Here is a 22,660-nt window from a genome sequence, read left to right as displayed (position 1 = left end):
ATTACAAGGCGTTTCTGCATTCGCTGTTTCCGGTTTCCACGTCGCTGTATTGTTCTTTTTTTCACCTTGCCGCTAACATAAGCTTCCATCTTCGCATCTGGGTTTCGCTGCCTCATCTTCCACCAAGAAAACGCCGAAAGGAGCAAACAAACAGCCACTTCGGCTCTCTCCATTTTGTTTGTTCGATAATCACACTAATACTATGGTGGCCTACCTGACTTACTTTCAATCTCCCCGCTGAAAGGGGAGGGGTTTCGTGACGTTTGATCCAATGAGGTGTGTAAAGGGCGGGCTTTAGGTTTGCGCAGCGAGGCTACTGGCTCGATAGTGGAAACGCAGCTTACTTTTGGCCTTAGTGCTTGCGACTCGAGGCCATTGGCCCCGCCCGGCACGCTCTTAGCACTGGCTCGCACTGGCCCGACAGTGGAAAAGCGGCTATTGGTGCCATAGCCCAGATGGGAGGGAGGTTCAGGGGGGTGAGTGCAACAGAGGCAATCTAGTAAGTGCTTTGCAGGTAAACCTCTCTCCCCTGATTTCAAGAGGCACACTTGCAACTGACACTAGGGGCTGCAGTCTTTAGCATCCTTGCTAGTGTGCCCACCTCCCATGCCGGCAACTCAGGTTCGAGTCCCACTCAGAAAAGGGTGCAAGTAGGTTACAATGGCACCTGAGCAAAAGCCACATTGCAAGTCTAAGATCAAGAGTCCACAGCTGTGGATAACTTTCCTAGCTAAATTAATGGTGGGACATTTTGTGTTTCAGCCTCAGATTGCAAACCATGCTCTCAAATTCATGCCCCGGTCTCAGCACCCAGCTCCTCCTCGTCCTTGTCCCCGACTTCAATCCCAGAAGACGTCTTCTTTAGCAGTTCACCTGAGGACAAGGTAAGACCCTACCATAACCTAACCCAGGGCTGGGTACTTTCGGTCCTGGAGTGCCACTGTTCTGCATAGGACTGAAGTTGCCCAGCCCTGCCCTAACCCTTAAACTAGGGCGAATGATTGATAAGAATGATGCTGAAGTTCCTAATCAAACCTTAAACGTAACCCCAACATTAGCCCTAAACTATCAAACTCATTGCTTGCCAGGAATGTTGTTCTAGGACCCTCAAAGATGTTCACCAGGAACTCGGCAAGACCTTGATCAAGTCACATTAGCACTGGTTCCTCCATTGGGATTGGACTAGTCAGTGTACTGTATTGGAGAGATGTGTCTGCTCAATGACTTTGTGCTTACTTATAGCCAGTCTGGCTCTTGCATCACACAAGAAGTTCAGCTTACTGCATCCTCTTTCAGTCCATGAATGACACTGGCTTAGATTTCACATTATTAGTCATATGTCATGTGACCTTTTTGTTGTGATAAATCAGCTGTCCGTGGCTTTCCTGTTTTCAGAGAAACGAGTGCAGCAGTGAGGAGGACCTTTTAGACCTCTGCTCTTCTTTGAGAGATTCAGAATATTTCAGAGACCTGCAACTCGGATCCGCTGAACCACCTGACCAACAACAAGGGTACAAAGGTATAGCCCCTTTGGTGCCTCCTGTGTCCACACCAAGTGGATCTAGGCATAATTCCACGGAGTTCGACACCCATCAACTTTTCCAGACAGACGACACCGTGATTTCCACTGGAGGGGAAACCATGGATCGCTTGGTTGCTATCAGAAACTCAGAGTACCAGGATTATCCGGAATCAGACCAAGATGAGGACTCGGACATGGATAACTTTCCTACATTGGTTAGATCTATGTCCACGTCACGTAGACACAGCTGGGAAGTGCCAGTGTCACCGATCGACCTGGGAAGAAGGTAAGACTCACTTTTTCAGTGGTCCCAAATAATTGTGTCATTACTGTAACTAACTGTGACGTTAGAAAGTTTTTGAGCAGTGCATGTCTTCTGCCTGGTAACAGAGTTACACTGATGTATTGTGTAGGTTCAGTCTCGACACTAACGGCATTGACAGCGATGGGGAAAGAGAGGACCACTGCTTGGCCAAAAGTCCCCATCTACCATCTTCCTCCTTCTCCGAAAGCTCAGTGGAAGAAACGACCAGTGCTGTTGAAAGTGAAAGCCCCCAAATACCAGTAAATGTCCTTATTGAAATCTGTCTCAGTATGAACAAAGCAAGACATTCACATAGCTCTATAAACCATACTCCTGCTCCTGGAGGGATGCCATCCTGCAGAGTTTAAAGGGATAGTTCATCCAAAAATGAAAATTCTCTCATTAATTTCCCACTCTCATGTCGTTCCAACCCCGTAAGACCTTCGTTCATCTTCAAAACACAAATTGAGATATTTTTGATATATTTCACAAGCTTTCTGACCCTGCATAGACAGCAATGCAATTGACACATTCAAGGCCCGGAAAGGTATATATGGACAATGTTAAAATAGTGAAATAAGTGGTTCACAATGGTTCACAATGCATGCGTGGGATGCTGCTGATGCATTCTGATGTAGAACCCGCATGCGGTACTCTTGTTGTTGAATAAAGTTGTTATTTTTGTTTTCTTAGTGCACAAAAAGTATTCTTAGAGCTTCAAAACATTACGGTTGAACCACTATTTAAATGATGTTCTTACTACCGTTCTAGGCCTTGAACATGGTAGTGATGTAACCGTCTATGCAGGGTCATAAAGCTCTTGGATTTTATCAAAAATATCTTAATGTGTGTTCTGAAGATGAATGGGTTTTACGGGTTTGGAACTATGAGTGATTAATAATTGACAGAATTTGAATTTTGGGCTAAAGTAACTCTGTAACTCCAACTCTAATCAAACATACTTGAACCAGCTAATCAAGGTGTTCAGGATCGCTTGAAAACACCAGAGAGGTGTGTTGGAGCATAGTCGGAACTGAATTCTAGCCAGAAGGTAGCCCTCCAGGAGCACGGGTAGCTTCCCTTGCCATAACTTTCATTGAAAAAGTTTTCACATGATTTGCTTTTTAATGACAGAAGCCACCCATACCACCAAGGACAGTATATTCCAGATCAGAGATTCTTGCGACTGATGAAAAATCCCAAGCTGACAGAGTCTCTCGCATACTGGAGACTTCTAAGCAGGCTGCCAGAGAGGCTGGAGGTTAGTGAAATGATTCTCCAATTAGGCAGAAAACTCCAGTCAGGTTTTGTGGGCTCTAGCTTTGAAGCAGTCAGATAACGTCAATGCTAGTTTTGTCAGGAGGAATCCTTGGATTAAAAGTTGCAAAACACACATTTTGCCATTTTAAGTCTTCACAAAGGCCTTCTTTAGTCATTACCCTGTTGAAAAAAAAAACAGCACGTGCTGGTTAAGTATGTTTTGAAGTATGGCGGCTGGTTTGAGCTGGTTTAAGCTAGTCCTTAGTTGGTCCTGAGCAAGAGCTAGTTGCTTAGGACCAGCTCAGGATGAGCCCATGACCAGCTTAAACCAGTTCATTTTCAGCAGGGTAGTTCTATAGATAAACTATGTTTTGGTACTTTCAAAACCCCAGAAAACTGAACAACCTGTAACTTTTTGAACCTCTAGGGAACCACATAGAAGCTAAAGAACCCTACACAGCCATTTAGCGTTTTTGCTTAGTAGACTGAACCTAAAGTGCTACAAAGAACAGTAGAATACGTGCAGTTTTGACTTGTTTTGCTTTGGAATTCCAGAAGAGCAGGAGTCGGAAGAGGGGCTGCAGTCAGTGGAAGGACGGAGTCATGTGTAAGTTTTCACATCTTTGTTTTGTTTAAGAGCACCATAGTAGCTATGGCGAGGTTTTTTTTTTTGCGTCAGCGAAGTTACATAATTCAGAAGGATTACTGAAGCACCTTGGAATCTGTCAAGATGATCAAGTAGCTTTCATGAAGGCTTTCTGGAATGCACTTAGCATATAGTTGGATTAGCAAGACCGGTCTTTATTAAAGTCCTGTAAAACTAGCTGGTTTGGGGTGTCTTTTTTTCACAAGCAACCTAGCAAATTAGCAATATTTATGCAAATATGCTTTTGATGTATTTCCTGTTGCAGGGTGGGAAATATTAGAGGACTTCCACTTCTTAAAGGGTTAGTTAGTTCAGCCAAAAAATGAAAATTCTGTCATTAATTGAAATCCGAGAGCTTTTTGGCCCTGCATAGACAAGAACACAACTGAAACGTTCAAGGCCCAGAAAGGTAGTAAGGACATTGTTAAAATAGTCCATGTGACATCAGGGGTTCAATGCTATTTTAAGAAGCTGTGAGAATACTTTTTGTGCGCAAAGAAAACAAAAATAACAACTTTATTCAACAATTTCTTGTCTTGCGTGTCAGTGTTCAGTGCGTGTTCACTAGAGCAGTGTTTCTCAACTCCAGTCCTCGGGACCCACTGCTCTGCACATTTTGTATGTTTCTGAGTCTGACACACTCAGTTCAGTTCATGAATCTTTCTACTAATGAGCTGATGATCAAAATCAGGTGCCTTAAATGAGGAAGACATACAAAATGTGCAGAGCAGTGGGTCCCGAGGACTGGAGTTGAGAAACACTGCACTAGAGTACCATGACGCATGCAGCATGGGTGGTTATTTTGATTTTCTCTGTGCACAAAAAGTATTTTGGTAGCTTTATAACACGGCGGTTGACTATTTATTGATGAATATTTATACTATATTTACAGTATAGTATAGTATATACTATACTATATTTATATATTTTATTGATGTGCTTACAACTTTTCAGGGCCTTGAACGTGTCAGTTGCATTGCTGTTTATGCAGGCTCAGAAAGCTCTCGGATTTCATCAAAAATATCTTAGTTTGTGTTCTGAAGATGAACGAAGGTCTTACAGGTTTGGAACGACTTGAGATGAGAAATGAATGACAGAATTTTTATTTTTGGACCTCAATTTCAAGTATCAACTGTATGTCAACTTTCAGAAGCACGCTACAATATACATTAGCCCCAAAGCTAACAGACAGGAACTAAGGGAAAAAATAGATGAACTAATCTAAACAAGCATTTTTTCTATTAAACTGAAGGAAGTCATGGGTGATTTGGTTGTAGCCCACCGCTGCCTCTGTATGTGTGAGCTAGGCAGTAGATTTTATGCTGATGGTTTTATTTGGACAGCGGCCCACCGTGTGCCCTGCCGCTGCCACACATACTTAGCCTGAGTGTCTTGTTTGTCTCAGGCTGATGGTACAGAAAGTTCTGCAGGAGCTTAAGCAGTATCATGGGTAAGTAAACAGTGTGAAGGAGCCTGTCGTGCCCTCCTACAGACTAACAGAGTGGCCCACGTTTGGTTTGCAGGCCCGAAATAGAATGCATTGTTTCTTACTTGGCTGTCTTGAACATGCTGTGTATGTTTGTGTATTTTATCTGCTGTGTTTACCACTCTTGCTGTATTTTTAAACCTGGTGGGGCTTTTCCTGGTTAGGACGTCCTTGTTTTATCTCAAAACCTGCATGAGAAACCAGAGCGTGCTTTTAACAAGGTCATGAAACGTCTGCACAGTAACTGACGCTTCTAACAGCAGACTAGCACAAGGCTGTGTTCGGAATGGAAAACTAGCATACTGTTTAGTGCATACTGCGAAGTACATATTGTATACTTCTTGTTTTAAGCTTTTGGTTTAACAAGTAGTGTACTGCATTGTATAAACTGGCTGTCTGGGTAAAATGAGACAAGAAAGAAATACTAAAATTATGGTTGATGCAGTTGTTGCAGTAAAATGGAAGGTTTATTCAAACATGTTGCATTGTGGGTTGCAGGAAATCTGCATACTGCAGAAATATTATGGTAGTATTCTAGGGCTGTCACTAATGATTTTTTGGTAATCAAGTAATCTGTCAATTATTTTGATGATTAATTGAGTAATCAGATAATTATATATAATTTTTATGGTTGAAAAATTGCCTATAAAATTACTTAAAGGAGAAGTTCACTTCCAGAACAAAAATTTACAGAAAATTTACGATTTTACTCAGCCTCTTGTCATCCAAGATGTTCATGTCTTTATTTCATCAGTCATAAAGAAATTTGTTTTTTCTCTCCATATAGTGGACTTCTATGGTGCCCCCGAGTTTGAACTTCCAAAATGCTGTTTAAATGCATCTTCAAAGGGCTCTAAACAATTCCAGCCGAGGAAGAAGGGTCTTTTCTAGCAAAACGATCGGTTATTTTCTAAAAAAAAAAAAAAAAAAAAAGACAATTTATATACCTTTTTAACCTCAAATGCTCATCTTGTCTAGCTTTGAATGAACTCTGTGTATTTTGGGTTCAAGACAGTTAGGGTATGTCAAAAAACTTCTCCAACTTCAAAATCATCCTAATGAAATCTTATTTATCTGTAAATATTTGTTCTGGAATTTAACTTCTCTTTTGTATATCCCTTTTATATATGCCGCAACTCTCAAAGCCTAAACAAAAACAGAGAATATGTGAGCTGTTTTAAAAGTAATTAAATTCTTTAACCTTGTTTGGCATTTTTGGAGTAAATCATCACTGTTCATGTCAACTGTTTTAGAGACTCCCTTTAAAGGAGTAGTTCACTTTCAGAACAAAAATTTACAGATAACGTACTCACTCCCTTGTCATCCAAGATGTTCATGCCTTTCTTTCTTCAGTTGTAAGGAAATTATGATTTTTGAGGAAAACATTTCAGGATTTCTTTCCATATAATGGACTTCTATGGTGCCCCTGAGTTTGAACTTCCAAAATGCAGCTTTAAAGGGCTCTAAACAGAGACTGGGGCAGTCGTGGCCTAATGGTTAGAGAGTCGGACTTGTAACCCAAAGGTTGCGGGTTCGAGTCTCAGGTCCTCTCAGGTCTCTCCACTCTCAACACCACGACTGAGGTGAGTCCCTTGAGCAAGGCACCGAACCCCCAACTGCTCCCCGGACGCCGCAGCAATGGCTGCCCACTGCTCTGGGTGTGTGTTCACGGTGTGTGTGTGTTCACTACTGTGTGTGTGTGCACTTGGATGGATTAAATGCAGAGCACAAATTCCTAGTATGGGTCACCAGACTTGGCCTCACGTCACCTCCTTTCCTTTCCTTAAACGATCCCAGCCGAGGAAAGATGGATCTTATCTAGCGAAACGATGGGTTATTTTCAAAACAAAATTACAATTTATATACTTTTTAACCTCAGATGCTCGTCATGTCTAGCTTGGCCAAACGAGAGTTTGAGATTAAAAAGTATATAAGTTGTAAAGGTTTTTAGGAAATAACCGATCGATTCACTAGATAAGACACTTCTACCATGGCTGGGATCATTTAGAGCCCTTTGAAGCTGCATTTAAACTGCATTTTGGAAGTTTAAACTCGGGGGCACCATAGAAGTCCATTATATGAAGAGAAATCCTGAAATGTTTGCCTCAAAAAACACCATTTCTTTAGTCATGAAGAAATGGTGTTTTTTGAGGAAAACATGTACATTATCTGTATATTTGTAGTTCTGAAAGTTAACTACTCCTTTAATCGCGGTAAAATGAGATTAATAATCGTTTTGAGTAGGACTGTCGCTAAGGATTATTTTGGCAATCGACTAATCGGTGGATTGTTCTGATGATTAAACGAGTAATCTGATCATTATAAATAATTTTTTTGTAGTTAAAAAATAGACCTAAGTGAACAATAGCCTTTAAAATGACTTAAAATACATATATGATAGCAATTAGGCAGTAATAATTAGTTCAAATAAAATATCAAATGCAAGTAATCATATGGCTTCATTGAACAAAACTGTTAAAATACATAATGTATTATAAACAATAGAACTAATGTACATTAGGCTACGGATGGCTGTAGATGGCGCCAAAGACCTGACGAAGTTTTACACTTTAAAACACGGTCTAATCCTTGTTTAATATTGACTAAACAACGTTTAATATAAATGTCCACTTATTCTTTAACATTTGGCCATTTGTTTTCGACAAAAATGCTACAGCCACTGGCATTTCTTGAACATGTGGACATCAAAACAAAACGTGTAAACTCAGTGTGAGGGTTTGAGCTTTTACTCTGAAATCGCGATGAAGTTAGCAATACTAGCATATTGATAAAGATAATAATGCATTCTCCTGTGTTTGCTAAAGTTTATAAATGACTTACCTTACAAATCAGATGAAATGGCGCACGTAGCGTTAGCAGGTGAAGGTTATAATAGACCCAAACTCATAGCAATATCAGGAGATGGAGTTTGAGACTGGTCACACATGTAAATGATAACAGTTGATCGTGTGAAACAGTACTGTGAATGGAGCCGTTCTGACGCACGTACGTAACCTACACAATATATTACTTTAACGAAATCGTAGCGTTTGTGACTTCACAATAGCATTATGCTTTATTTAAATTTTAAATGGGTTTAATATATCATGCAGCCTAATAAAAAAACGATCTAATAATGCCATTCATGGATTTTCGTCTGTGAAACGCGCCACTTCCAGTATTTTGACGGTTACTCAAGGCGGGCAAATAGAAGCCTATGATTTTTTTTTTTAAATCGAAAACTCAGTTTGAATCGAGGAATAGTGACAGCTCTATTAACCAGCATGTTCAAGCAGTATGTGCACATTGTCACGTCACCTTTGGTAAAACAAGACAAAACTAAACTTTTGATAGTGTAATTAGGTCAAGTAAGCCGTAAAAATGGATTTGATTGACAATTGGTTGACAGTTTGGTATAGTTGTCAGTTATCCGCATACTGCATACTGTAAAATACTTAGTCTAGTATGCTAGTTTGCCATTCCGAAACATATCCAGAGTATTCTTGTAGTAAGCATGTGGCCAGTGAAGAAACTCATGCCAAATTCGTTTAATCCTGATTGCGATCATCTTGGATTTTCCTCAGAGCGAAACGCAGAACAAGCATAGAAAGAAAAGAGACGACAGGGAGTGTCACGTGGTATGAGTTTCTTGCCATCGAGTAAGTCATTGACCTATTTATGCTGTTCATATTTAATATATACTCTTGTTCTCAAGAAATCATTTGACTTCGAAATGGGTTTGACAATGTTGTTGTTGTTTTTTTGTAGAAATGACGATGAAGAGGAGGAAAGACCGGAGCGTCCGGAAAGAGGCACCAAGGTCAAGCGGACTCTAAGCTCACTGAGGAACCGCATGACCGGATCCTTCAACAAAGACAAAGTAATCACGCACACACACACACACACACACACACAGACACACACACATGTTTGTTTTTGTGAATTGTGGGGACATTCCATAGACGTAATGGTTTTTATACTGTACAAACGATATTTGCTATCACCCTACACCTTCCCTACACCTAAACCTAGCCCTCACAGGAGATTGTGCATATCTTTACATTCTCAAAAAAACGTAGTCTGTATGATTTATAAGCCTTTTGAAAAGTGGGAACATGGGCAATGTCCTCATAAGTCACCTTCTCCTTGTAATACCTATGTCATACCCATGTTATTACACCAATTTGTGTCCTGATATGTCACAAAAATAAACACACGCACACGCACACGCACACACACACACACACACACACACACACACACACACACACACACACACGCAAGCTATCATCACTCACGCTCGGACTGTGGGATAAAGTCATGTCCATTTCTGCTGAACTTTGCAGCAACTTCTGTGTCTCTGCAACTTCCTCCTTTTCTTGAAAGGAGAAAGACAGTAAACTCGCTCATGCAGAGGGGAAGTTTTGACCTGCTTTCTAAACTAGACAATGTGGTGACTGTATATAGTCTTTCAAACATAAAACCACATCAGTTCAGTCATGACAACTAAAATCTTTATTAATGTAAAATAGAAAATGCATAGGCTTGGTTTTGGCGGACTAGATCTGCTATGCTGCCACTGCGGAGCAAGTAGACTTGCTTTGACTAAATGCTCAGATCATAAAATAAAAGGAACATGCTGCTGCTGCTGCTAGAGGAAGATCCCCCATAGCAGATCTAGGCAGGTGGTGCTGGGGAGGTGGTGGGCTAGCAAGAGGATACAGATGTGGCATACATAAGCTGTGTCTCATTTAAGGCTGCGTGGAGGTCGCATTTGAAGTGTCCTACTTGCTTTTCTGAAATGAGACAGCCTTGATTACAGCCTTCAAATGCGACCTCCGGAGGGCGCAGCCTTCTAAATGAGACACAGTAGAATACATCAGGTTAATATAGGCATGCTATAATAATTAAGAGAATCTTATTGGCTCAGAACGTTGATTTGACTGAACCTATTAGAGTGCAAATAGAGTTAGATATTTCAGATTATAATAATTAGGAAATGCACATAAGAAAGTAAAAATATACAAACATTTTATGAAATTAAATGTTATTAACTGATTCAATATTTGTATTTTTATTCATATGCTTTTACTATAGTAAATATTTCAGCAAAATTAGTCAAATAAAATAAAGTTAAATAATTAGGAAATGCACACAAAAAAATACAAAGTGATTATCTCTGGTCTAAAATAAATTAAATTAAATAATTAAAATGATTAAATTATTAAAAAATAAATAAAGATTCTATATATTCTATATATATATATATATTTATTTATTTATATTTATATGGATATATATTTTTAGCAAAATCAGAGTAAAGAATAAAATTATTAGGACATTTTAACAAAAAAACAACAACATACAAACTGTCTATCCCTGGCCTTATTAAATTGTATCTAATTAAATTAATATCTAATTAAAGTTTCAAATTAATAAAATTCTATGTATTCTGTATATATATTTGCATTTTGTATTCTTATGTTTTTTCTATAGTAGATATTTCAGCAAAATAAAAATAATTAAAGTAAAATAATTAGGAAATGCACAAAAAATTAAAAATACAAAGTGACTATCCCTGGTCTAAATTAAATTAAATTAAATTTAATTTAATTAAAAAATACATTACAATTCTATATATTCTATATTTTTTTATTTATGTTCATATGCTTTTACTAAAATTAAAATTAAAAATAAAATAAAATAAAATAAAAGTTAAATAATTAGAAAATGCACCCACACACACACACACACACACACACACACACACACACACACACACACACACACACACATATATATAGCATCTATTTCTACTTTCACAAAATTTAATCAAATTAAATTACATTTTAAAATTAAATTGAAATTCTATGTATTCTGTATATATTTTTATTTATATTCATATGCTTTTACTATAGTAGATATTTCAGCAAAATTAGTCAAATAAAATAATTAAATTTAATTTAATTAAATACTTAGAAAACGCCTATCCCTGGTATTCACTAAAAAAAATAATAAAATAAAATAAAACAAAAAAATGTTTTAATTAAAATAACAATAAAGTAAAATTCGATATATTATTTATTTATTTATTTATTTTTATATTCATATGCTTTTCCCATAGTAGATATAAATGAAATTAAATAAAAAAAAATCCATGTATCCATATATCCATGTATTCTTTTGCTTTTCCTATAGTAGATCTTTCAACAAAATTAGAGTAAAAAGTAAAATAATTAGAAAGTGCACAAAAAACACCTACCATTAAATCAAATTAAATTAAATAAAAAATAATATGTATGTATTTATTCATTTCATTATAATAATTATAATTGGTGGAAAATGGATAATAAAAAATTTGTAAAAGCTGTTTAAGCATTTATCCCCACTCTTCCCTATAATTTAATTTCAGCTCAACTCAGTAAGTTTATTATTATTAAATTTACTTATTAAAATTAAATAATTACATTAAAATCCAGCAAAACAGCAGTACAATTTGTATTTAATAAAATACATATTCATATAAAATCAAATTGCATATAGAATAAAAAATATCTACACAATTTTACATAATTGTATTTTGTATTATTTATTTATTTATTTTGCTTTTGGATGAAATACAACCCACGACCTTTTGGTGACTATCACAAGCTAATGCGACACATCTCTTGTTTCCTCTGTTTCAGGGTAAGACCCGAGAGAAAGAGCAGCAGAAAGACAAAAGCAGAGAGAGAGAGAAGGACAGAGAAAAAGAGAAAGAGTTTCGCGAGCGTGAGAAAGTGCGGCGCCGCAGCGTGAGCGGCCACCAGCTCGTGCCTGGCTCTTTCTCCAGCTGGGCGACCTGTTCACTGTGCAGCAAGACCCTGCAGAGGAAGCATGGCCTGCAGTGTTTGAGTGAGTAACACACCACCACAAGCGCAAACACACACCTGTGCACACACGCAGCTGCTCCACGCCGCACTCCGCTTCCACCACAGCGCATGTCACAGTAAAACCCAGGCCTGCTCACCGTTTTTATAGGGCTTTTTGCATCTTTCACAGGGTTTTGTTAGATTATGAGCTGTGATGAGATATCAGCCCCTTGACACACTGACTCAAACTGGCACGTGGTGCAGCGTTGCTCCAGCTTGGGCTGTTTTGCAAGCCTCTTTGCGCTGCAGAGAACTGCGGGTCTGTGTACAGATGAACTAGTTAGATTTGTCCGGGTTTCTGGTGATTGAGGGAGTTTACGAGAGGACTTAAAGAGACAGCTCACCCAAAACTGAAATGGCCATTTTTATAAATGTATACATTTTTTATTTATTTATTTATTAGTTTGTTTGTTTGACATAAACTGGAAATATAAAGGCAATGCTTTTTTTAATCTTTAAATTTAATTTAAAATTTAATTTAATTTAAAATTTAATTTAATTTAATTAAAACAAATACTATCATGATTTATCATGTTTGTTTGACAAAAAATGGAATATAAAGGCCCTGCTTTTTCTAAATGAAATGAAATTAAATTAAAACAAATACTATCATGATTTATCATGTTTGTTTGACAAAAAGTATAAATATAAAGGCCCTGCTTTATCAATGGAAATATAAATTTAACTAAATTTAATTTAATTTAATTTAATTTAAATTTAATTAAATTAAAACACAATACCATCATGATTTATCATGTTTGTTTGACAAAAAGTATAAATATAAAGGCCCTGCTTTTTTGTAAATGATATTAAATTAAATTTAATTAAATTAAAACAAATACTATCATGATTTATCATGTTTGTTTGACAAGAAATGGAAATATAAAGGCCCTGCTTTTTCTAAATTAAATTAAATTTAATTTAATTTAATTTAATTAAATTAAAACAAATACTATCATGATTTATCATGTTTGTTTGACAAGAAATGGAAATATAAAGGCCCTGCTTTTTTGTAAATTAAATTAAATGAAATTACATTAAATTAAATTGAAACAAACACTATTATGATTTATCATGTTTTTTGTTAAAAAAGTGGAAATATAAAGGCCCTGCTTTTTCTAAATTAAATGAAATGAAATGAAATGAAATTAAATTAAATTAAAACAAATACTATCATGATTTATCATGTTTGTTTGACAAGAAATGGAAATATAAAGGCCCTGCTTTTTCTAAATTAAATTTAATTTAATTTAATTTAATTTAATTTAATTTAATTTAATTTAATTTAATTTAATTTAATTTAATTTAATTAAAACAAATACTATGATGATTTATCATGTTTGTTTGACAAGAAATGGAAATATAAAGGCCCTGCTTTTTCTAAATTAAATTAAATTAAATTTAATTTAATTTAATTTAATTAAAACAAATACTATCATGATTTATCATGTTTGTTTGACAAGAAATGGAAATATAAAGGCCCTGCTTTTTTGTAAATTAAATTAAATGAAATTACATTAAATTAAATTGAAACAAACACTATTATGATTTATCATGTTTTTTGTTAAAAAAGTGGAAATATAAAGGCCCTGCTTTTTCTAAATTAAATGAAATGAAATGAAATTAAATTAAATTAAATTAAAACAAATACTATCATGATTTATCATGTTTGTTTGACAAGAAATGGAAATATAAAGGCCCTGCTTTTTCTAAATTAAATTTAATTAAATTAAATTAAATTAAATTTAATTTAATTTAATTAAATTAAATTAAATTAAATTTAATTTAATTTAATTTAATTTAATTTAATTTAATTTAATTTAATTAAAACAAATACTATGATGATTTATCATGTTTGTTTGACAAGAAATGGAAATATAAAGGCCCTGCTTTTTCTAAATTAAATTAAATTAAATTTAATTTAATTTAATTTAATTTAATTTAATTTAATTTAATTTAATTTAATTTAATTTAATTTAATTTAATTTAAGTAAAGTAAATTAAAGTAAAGTAAATTAAAACAAATACTATCATGATTTATCATGTTTGTTTGACAAAAAATGGAAATATAAATTTAACTAAATTTAATTTAATTTAATTTAATTTAAATTTAATTAAATTAAAACAAATACTATCATGATTTATCATGTTTGACAAAAAATGGAAATATAAATTTAACTAAATTTAATTTAATTTAATTTAATTTAATTTAAATTAAAACAAATACTATCATGATTTATCATGTTTGTTTGACAAAAATGGAAATATAAATTAAATTAAATTTAATTTAATTTAATTTAAATTAAAACAAATACTATCATGATTTATCATGTTTGTTTGACAAAAATGGAAATATAAATTAAATTAAATTTAATTTAATTTAATTTAATTTAAATTAAAACAAATACTATCATGATTTATCATGTTTGTTTGACTAAAAGTATAAATATAAAGGCCCTGCTTTTTTGTAAATGAAATGAAATTAAATGAAATTAAAGTAAATTAAATTAAATTAAAACAAATACTATCATGATTTATCATGTTTTTTGTTAATAAAGTGGAAATATAAAGGCCCTGCTTTTTCTAAATTAAATTAAATTAAATTAAATTAAAGTAAATTAAATTAAATTAAAACAAATACTATCATGATTTATCATGTTTGTTTGACAAAAAATGGAAATAGAAAGACCCTGCTTTTTCTAAATGAAATGAAATTAAATTAAATTAAATTAAATTAAATTAAATTGAAACAAATACTATCATGATTTATCATGTTTTTTGTTAAAAAAAGTGGAAATATAAAGGCCCTGCTTTTTCTAAATTAAATTAAATTAAATTAAAGTAAATTAAAGTAAATTAAATTAAAACAAATACTATCATGATTTATCATGTTTGTTTGACAAAAAGTGGAAATAGAAAGGCCCTGCTTTTTCTAAATGAAATGAAATGAAATGAAATGAAATTAAATTAAATTAAAACAAATACTATCATGATTTATCATGTTTGTTTGACAAAAAGTAGAAATATAAAGGCCCTGCTTTTTTGTAAATGAAATGAAATTGAAACAAATACTATCATGATTTATCATGTTTTTTTTTGTTAAAAAAGTTTGGGATCACTAATATTTTAGTGTTTTTAAAAGATGTTTCTTATGCTCATCAAGGCTGCATATATTTGATCAAAAATACAGAAAAAAAAAACTGTGAAATAGTATTTCATTTTAAAATAATAGTTTTCTATGTAAATATATTTCAAGCTGAATTTTCAGCATCGTTACTCCAGTCTTTAGTCTTAAGGGTCACATGATCCTTCTAATATGCTGATTTATATCAATGTTGAAAACAGTTGTTTCAGTGCTGCTTAATGTTTAGTTGGAACCTGTGAACCTTTTTTCCAGGATTTTTAACAAATAAAAAGTTGAAATCAAAAATCTTTCGTAACAGCATAAACTATACCATCTAAAAGTTTTTCTTTCTTTTTTTGAATACTTTTATCCACCAAGGATGTGTTAAATTGATAAAAGGTGAAAGAAAAGACTTATATTTAAGAGACAACGATTCATATTTTGAATAAATGCTGTTCTTTTTAAACCTTTTATTTATCAAGAATACTGAAGAAGAAGAATCACAGGTTCCAAAAAATATTAAGCAGCACAGCTGTTTCCAACATTGATAATAAAAGTAATAAATCAGCATATTAGAATGATTTTTGAAGAATCGTGTGATACTGAAAGTTGCAGTTGCTTCATTTATTTTTTATCATTTACCCAACATTTTCAGTGATATTTATTGATGGATAGATGAAATGATAGTACTGTGCATATTTATATTATATGTTTATATTAGAAAATATAGGTCACAAAAAATGACATACATGTTTTTTGAACATTTTAATATAATACAATATTAATACATATTACATACAATATATTTGATATATAATATATTTGTATTATCATAAATATAGGTTACTAAAAATGAAAAATGAAATCTAAAATTTTGTATTATATATAATAAATTATAATTTACATAGAAGGATCACAAATATTTGTTTACACACCGATAAAAAACTTGTTTATTTATTCATATTGTTTCCTATGTAAATAAAACACTTACACACGTTTCTTTAAAGTTACAATATTAATCATATTATATAGTATATTATTGGTAACACTTTACAATAAGGTTCATTAGTTAACATTAGTTAAAAACATTAGTTAACATGAATTAATAATGAACTGCACTTATACAGAATTTATTCATCTTTGTTAATGTTAATTTTAACATTTACTAATACATTATTCAATCTTCTTAACATTAGTTAATGCAGTGTGAACTAACATGAACAAACAATGAACAACTGTATTTTCGTTAACTAACGTTAATGAAGATTAGTAAATATACAGTAACAAATGTATTGTTCATGGTTAGTTCATGTTAGTTAATACATTAATTAATGTTTAATTAATGAACCTTATATTATAAGATAAATTCTTTACATTGAAAATATAAAAAAATGTATAATAATAGCATTCACCTATATATATATTTATATATATAAAATTATAATATATATATATATATATATATATATATATATATATATACTTATATAACATACATAATATGGGTCACTATATATATATATATATATATATATAGACAGGTAGATGATAATAGATATTTTTATATATATATATATATATGGTATATTTAATAGATAATATATTTTTATTACAACATAATTAAAAAGTAAAATATAAAAATAATTAATTTTTTAATTTAATTTTATTTTTTATTATTATTTAATTATTTGATTTTAATAATTAAAATTTAAAAGTAAAATATAATTTACACATTTTTTCTATTTAAAAAAGTATTATTCATGAGAAATATATAACATAAAAAAGTGGATGGGGACTGGAGCTCCAAAACAACCATAAAAAAATGGTAAACATAGTCCAAATGACTATTTTCCAAGTCTTCCAAACATAACATATGTTTAAAAAAAAATGTTTTATCTGACTAATTTTCTGGTGTTTTTTTGAAAGTCAATCAGTCCCCATTCACTTTCATTATATGGAAAACACAGGCCTGCAGAATCTCTTCAGAATCTCTTCTTTTGTGTCCTGCTTCAGAGAACGCTCCAGGTTATACGGGTCTGGTAAAAATGCTATTATTTTCATATTTAGGTGATCTGTCCCTTTAAGAATCAAGATGAATAATTCAAGTTTACATTCCTTTTTACTGTTAGTGTCACTTCAAGTCAAGTCACAGCTTGTTTTCCGTAAGTCCCTGAAGATGCTCATTTAGAAACTATGAGTTCATTTGTTGACTGTTTATTTCCCTATTTTAGAAAGCCTGCTTTTTATATTCAGTGCTTTGTCGATGTCGGCTGAGCTCGAGAATTTACAAAAAAGGGGAAACAAAAGTGTTGCTGCTATTGATTTGTTTAGCATGCTCCGTTACTTTGATGGGAAATCCCCTCAAATTCTGCTCGATCAAATACGAGCATTAAAATCAAAATAGTTTTTTTTCTTCTACCTTTATTTGTATTTTCTAAAATCAGTTTTTCATAATAGTGATGTCAGTATTTATATATCAGTTTGTTGTTATGTGTGGTGTCTTCTGGACAGTGTGCGTTTCTTAAGTGTGACTCATGTGTTTATTCAGAATGACAGAAGCACAATCATCAAGTCCAAGTTGTAAATTTAAAGGCGTTTGGTGACGACTGGGAAATATTATATGTGACTCTTTGCATGGCACTGCTTATTAAACAAGTCATGCTGATGTATTTCCTTCGACTTCAGGCTTTAGAGGAGGAGATTCTCGCTTTAACCAGTCATGATCATTTACCGGTTCAGGTTTATTACAGGAGACATAAAGTAATCACTGGTGTGACACAGAAATATTACACTACACCGATAATGCAACACCGTATTTGCAGATCATGTGTGCCTTTATTTTGGTAAAAGGTTAGATGAGGGCTTATAACATTTACACTTTTAAAACAGTGGAAATTTATGGCAACTATAAGTATATTTTCATTTTTATTTTAAACTTTGACAGAAAAAAAATACATTTCATCTTATTATTTAAGGTAAATCCCAAAAATCATACAGGGATCACATTGGATCAATATTTATTGATCCAATATTTATAAAAAAATATATATTATTAGATAAAAATATTATATAATATTTACCTAAATCTACATTAAATAGGTGTACGTATCTCTAAATGTGCACTGATAGAATAATTTATATATTTACATTTTAGAAATGTGTGTTTTGTATTTTGTATATATATTTCAACATTAAAAATAGAAAGTTAGTATTTTTTAGTTATTTAAAAAAATATATATAATAAAAATAAAATTTAAAATAATTATTTTTATGTAAAATATATTTCAGAAATATGTGAAAATATATGCATATATTTATCATTCAAGTATTCTAGAAAGTAAATCCCAAAAACAAACAAAAATATTTATCACATGTATTTATTTGTTTTTACGTAAATAAAACACATAAATAAATAAAAAAATCCTATATTTATATTATTGTTTTCTTAGAAAATATATTTTAGAAACGAAAACCAAACAACCATTGTTTTTATATTCATAATTCATAGAACTATGTGAAAATATATGCTATATATTCATATAATATATGCTAGAAGTATACATTTATTTCATGTATTTTAACGAAATGTATTTAAAATCTTATCCATTCATAATTCGTGGAAATATGTGAGAATATATGCATGTTGACATATTTATAATTTCTATATTCTAGAAAGTAAATCACAAAAACAAACAAAACAAACTGATTTATTTATTCATTTATTTATCACATGTATTTATTTATCGATTAATGGAAATATGTGAAAATATATCCACGTTGATTTATTTATATTTTTTATAAATGTATATATTTATTTGCTTATTATTTATAATTTATATATTTTCTAGAAAGTAAATCTCCAAAACAAACAAACAAAACAAAACAAAATAAGCAATTTTTATTTATTTATTAAATATTTTTTATTTAATTATACATTGGTTTGTTTACACGTAAATAAAAAGTCATTTGTAAGTCGTTATTTATATGTAATATCGGTCCATATGTTAAACTAAATTTAATTTAATTTAATTTAATTTAAAAAAATACATAAATTAAAAAAGCATAAATTATTCACTGAAACAAATAATATATATAATAATTTATAATGAAAAAAAGTTAATATTGATAATTTAATCAATAATAAAATACATTTAAGAATAAATAAATCTTGTATTTATTTATTTATATATTTCACCTATCTATATAGGTGGACTGGTCTTTTTTACATGCCAATAAACTTATCCACATTAATGAATTGATAAAATGATGAATTATTAGCTTAATAGTTGAAAAAAAATATTATTTTAAAATATTATCCATTTATGATAAATGGAAATTTGTGAAAATATTTATAAAAAATTTGTATTAAATTTATTTTTATTTCTTTATTTAGGTTGTTTGTTTTTGTAACACACAAATTAACTATTCCTTTGGTTTTTCTATTCCGATATACAAATTACGATATTTTTCCAGATTTTTTTTTTTCAGTGAATGGATAAAATGATGGATGGATGGACAGATTTTCTCATCCATTCATGATTCATTAAAATATGTAAAATAAATGGAAAATAAATATATATATATTGTAAAATTCTTATTTTTATATCTAATACTATGTATTTAATTATTTATTGACTCGCAACCCAATTGAAAATCCAAACCTCTCCAAACACTCGAAAATCGCGCCTGTCTCTTTAAATATGGGACTCAGCCTGTGGAATGCGCGTATGCGCCTCATGTCCCATAATGCCGCGCGGCGCAGTGCTGGGACAGTCCATCTACATACAGCAGTCGCGATTGGCGCTGCTTTTTTTTTTTTTTTAGGTTGCCAGGTGATGTGTTGTGTTTTTGTGCGGCTGTCATAGTAACCTGAGTGATGTTTGAGGTGATGAGGCCGTAACGCTCGTCAGCGGCGTCACAAACGGTGAGTTGGTTCAGTGCAACAGGTGTTTGCTAACAGCGCTAATAAACACCGAGCCGCTAAAACACGCTCAATTCTTAACAAACGGCTGCTTTTTAACCTCGCATGCGTGAATGTTCAGCTACAGGTGGCTCTTTTGAACTTTTGAAATGTCAATTGCGTTAAAACAGCTGAAAGTTTACTCAGTCGCTGGTTGGGAGGTCAGCTGGCCATTGTGTTTAGTGTGATTGGCTAGTCAAGCAGGTCAGTGTTTATGCGGGCTTGAGGAACCTCAGTCACACACTCACTGACATTTTATGCATCGCAGACGTTGTTTTGTTTATCACAGTTGTTGTTTTGACTAATTGCAATGGGTTGAGATCATTGTGTGCAGCTAGAAAGATTTCAACTTGTAAACATTACAACATAAGACCCAGCTAATCAATACTGACATCAATTTGGCAACAGATTGAGTTGCTAGGGTGGTCCAGCCGGTTGTTACGTGGTTGCTAGGGTGTTCTGAGTGGTTGTCTACCTCCACGTCTCTTGTTGTTTGGTAGTTTTGTTGTCTAACAGGCAAAAATGTCAGTCTGGTAAGTTAGAAAAGTAGGTTACGGTCTAAAAAATAAATACAAGCATTTATAGTACATAAAAGAAATATCAAGTTCACAAAATGATAGCACTTTTAAAATTCATGTTGCTTCTGTTTTAACTATACATTTGTTTATAATGCATTTATTTTTATTTTATTATGACAAAATCATTTATGCTATAATAATTTGTTTTATTACACAGTTCATGAATAGTATATTTAATAATATGCTATATATTTAGTAGGATATTTATCTTTTATATTATATAGTCAGAAATAGTATATTTAAATATATATATATATATATATATATATATATATATATATATATATTTTAAATTGCGTTTTAAATAATAATGGATTATATATTATTATCGTGTTATAGTTTTTATTAAACTTTACTATTATTGTTATTCAAGTTTCTATTTACAATCCATTTATTTTTTTCTGCTAAATTAGATTACATTTTTGTCTGATTTTGAATAAATTGTGATTATGCTATGTCTATATACTTAAATATTAATATTTAAATCTTATGTTATTATACAATTTTTATTATATACATTTATTATTTTGTTTTAATATTTATTTTCATAAGAACACATTAAATAATCACAATGCATCTGTCTGTTGTTGTAGTATAAACATTGCTATTGTAAAAAAAATGGAAGTAAGCAATTAATCAGTTGTTTGTTATTACCCAAAGTAATACATTTAAGTGTGTGTGTGTGTGTGTGTGTGTGTGTGTGTGTGTGTGTGTGTGTATATATATATATATATATGTGTGTGTGTATGTATTTTTATAATAATTTATATATTATTATTGCATTATAGTTTCAATAAAACTATTATTATTATTACGTTTTTTGCAATAATAAATATAATTTTTAAAATAAATCATGATTATACTATATCAATAGATATGAATATTTTAATTTATTATTATTATTATTATTATTACATTGTTTATACACATTTATTTTGAAATCTAATATATATATATATATATATATATATATATATATATATATATATATATATTTCTGATTTAACATAATTGTTTATCATTTTTTATTGCAATAAATAAATGTAAAAATTACTGTTAATGTTTGTTTACACACAAAACTTTATAAAAAAATTATATTTAAATTTATTTATTTTTATTTGACATTTTTTTAAATTTATTAGTTTATATTCTATAAAAATTATATATACACATTATATTATACAAGTCCTTTTCAAAAAATTAGCATATTGTGATAAAGTTCATTATTTTCTGTAATGTACTTATAAACATTAGACTTTCATATATTTTAGATTCATTACACACATTTGAAAGTAGTTCTAGCCTTTTATTGTTTTAATATTGATGATTTTGGCATACAGCTCATGAAAACCCCAAATTCCTATCTCAAAAAATTAGCATATTTCATCCGACCAATAAAAGAAAAGTGTTTTTAATACAAAAAAAGTCAACCTTCAAATAATTATGTTCAGTTATGCACTCAGTACTTGGTCGGGATTCCTTTTGCAGAAATGACTGCTTCAATGCGGCGTGGCATGGAGGCAATCAGCCTGTGGCACTGCTGAGGTGTTATGGAGGCCCAGGATGCTTCGATAGCGGCCTTAAGCTCATCCAGAGTGTTGGGTCTTGCGTCTCTCAACTTTCTCTTCACAATATCCCACAGATTCTCTATGGGGTTCAGGTCAGGAGAGTTGGCAGGCCAATTGAGCACAGTAATACCATGGTCAGTAAACCATTTACCAGTGGTTTTGGCACTGTGAGCAGGTGCCAGGTCGTGCTGAAAAATGAAATCATCTCCATAAAGCTTTTCAGCAGATGGAAGCATGAAGTGCTCCAAAATCTCCTGATAGCTAGCTGCATTGACCCTGCCCTTGATAAAACACAGTGGTC

The 22,660-nt window shown here is 31.7% G+C and overlaps 1 protein-coding gene across 1 annotated transcript in view; it reads left to right on the top strand.

Moving 5' to 3' along the window:
• The first annotated feature begins 1,404 nt into the window (after positions 1 to 1,404).
• The window catches only part of arhgef18b (rho/rac guanine nucleotide exchange factor (GEF) 18b), a 71,218-nt gene continuing 49,962 nt past the window's right edge, over positions 1,405 to 22,660 (top strand). The window contains exons 1-8 of the mRNA XM_073844268.1: positions 1,405 to 1,808; positions 1,936 to 2,086; positions 2,961 to 3,087; positions 3,642 to 3,693; positions 5,138 to 5,182; positions 8,803 to 8,877; positions 8,987 to 9,098; positions 11,905 to 12,112. Of these exons, the coding sequence (XP_073700369.1) occupies positions 1,642 to 1,808; positions 1,936 to 2,086; positions 2,961 to 3,087; positions 3,642 to 3,693; positions 5,138 to 5,182; positions 8,803 to 8,877; positions 8,987 to 9,098; positions 11,905 to 12,112 (937 nt within the window). The 5' untranslated portion in view covers positions 1,405 to 1,641. The remainder of the gene's footprint in view (positions 1,809 to 1,935; positions 2,087 to 2,960; positions 3,088 to 3,641; positions 3,694 to 5,137; positions 5,183 to 8,802; positions 8,878 to 8,986; positions 9,099 to 11,904; positions 12,113 to 22,660) is intronic.

This window comes from Garra rufa, chromosome 7, assembly GCF_049309525.1.
Source record: "Garra rufa chromosome 7, GarRuf1.0, whole genome shotgun sequence".
In the NCBI taxonomy this organism is placed as follows: Eukaryota; Metazoa; Chordata; class Actinopteri; order Cypriniformes; family Cyprinidae; genus Garra; species Garra rufa.
This window is presented reverse-complemented; position numbering and strand designations above follow the sequence as displayed.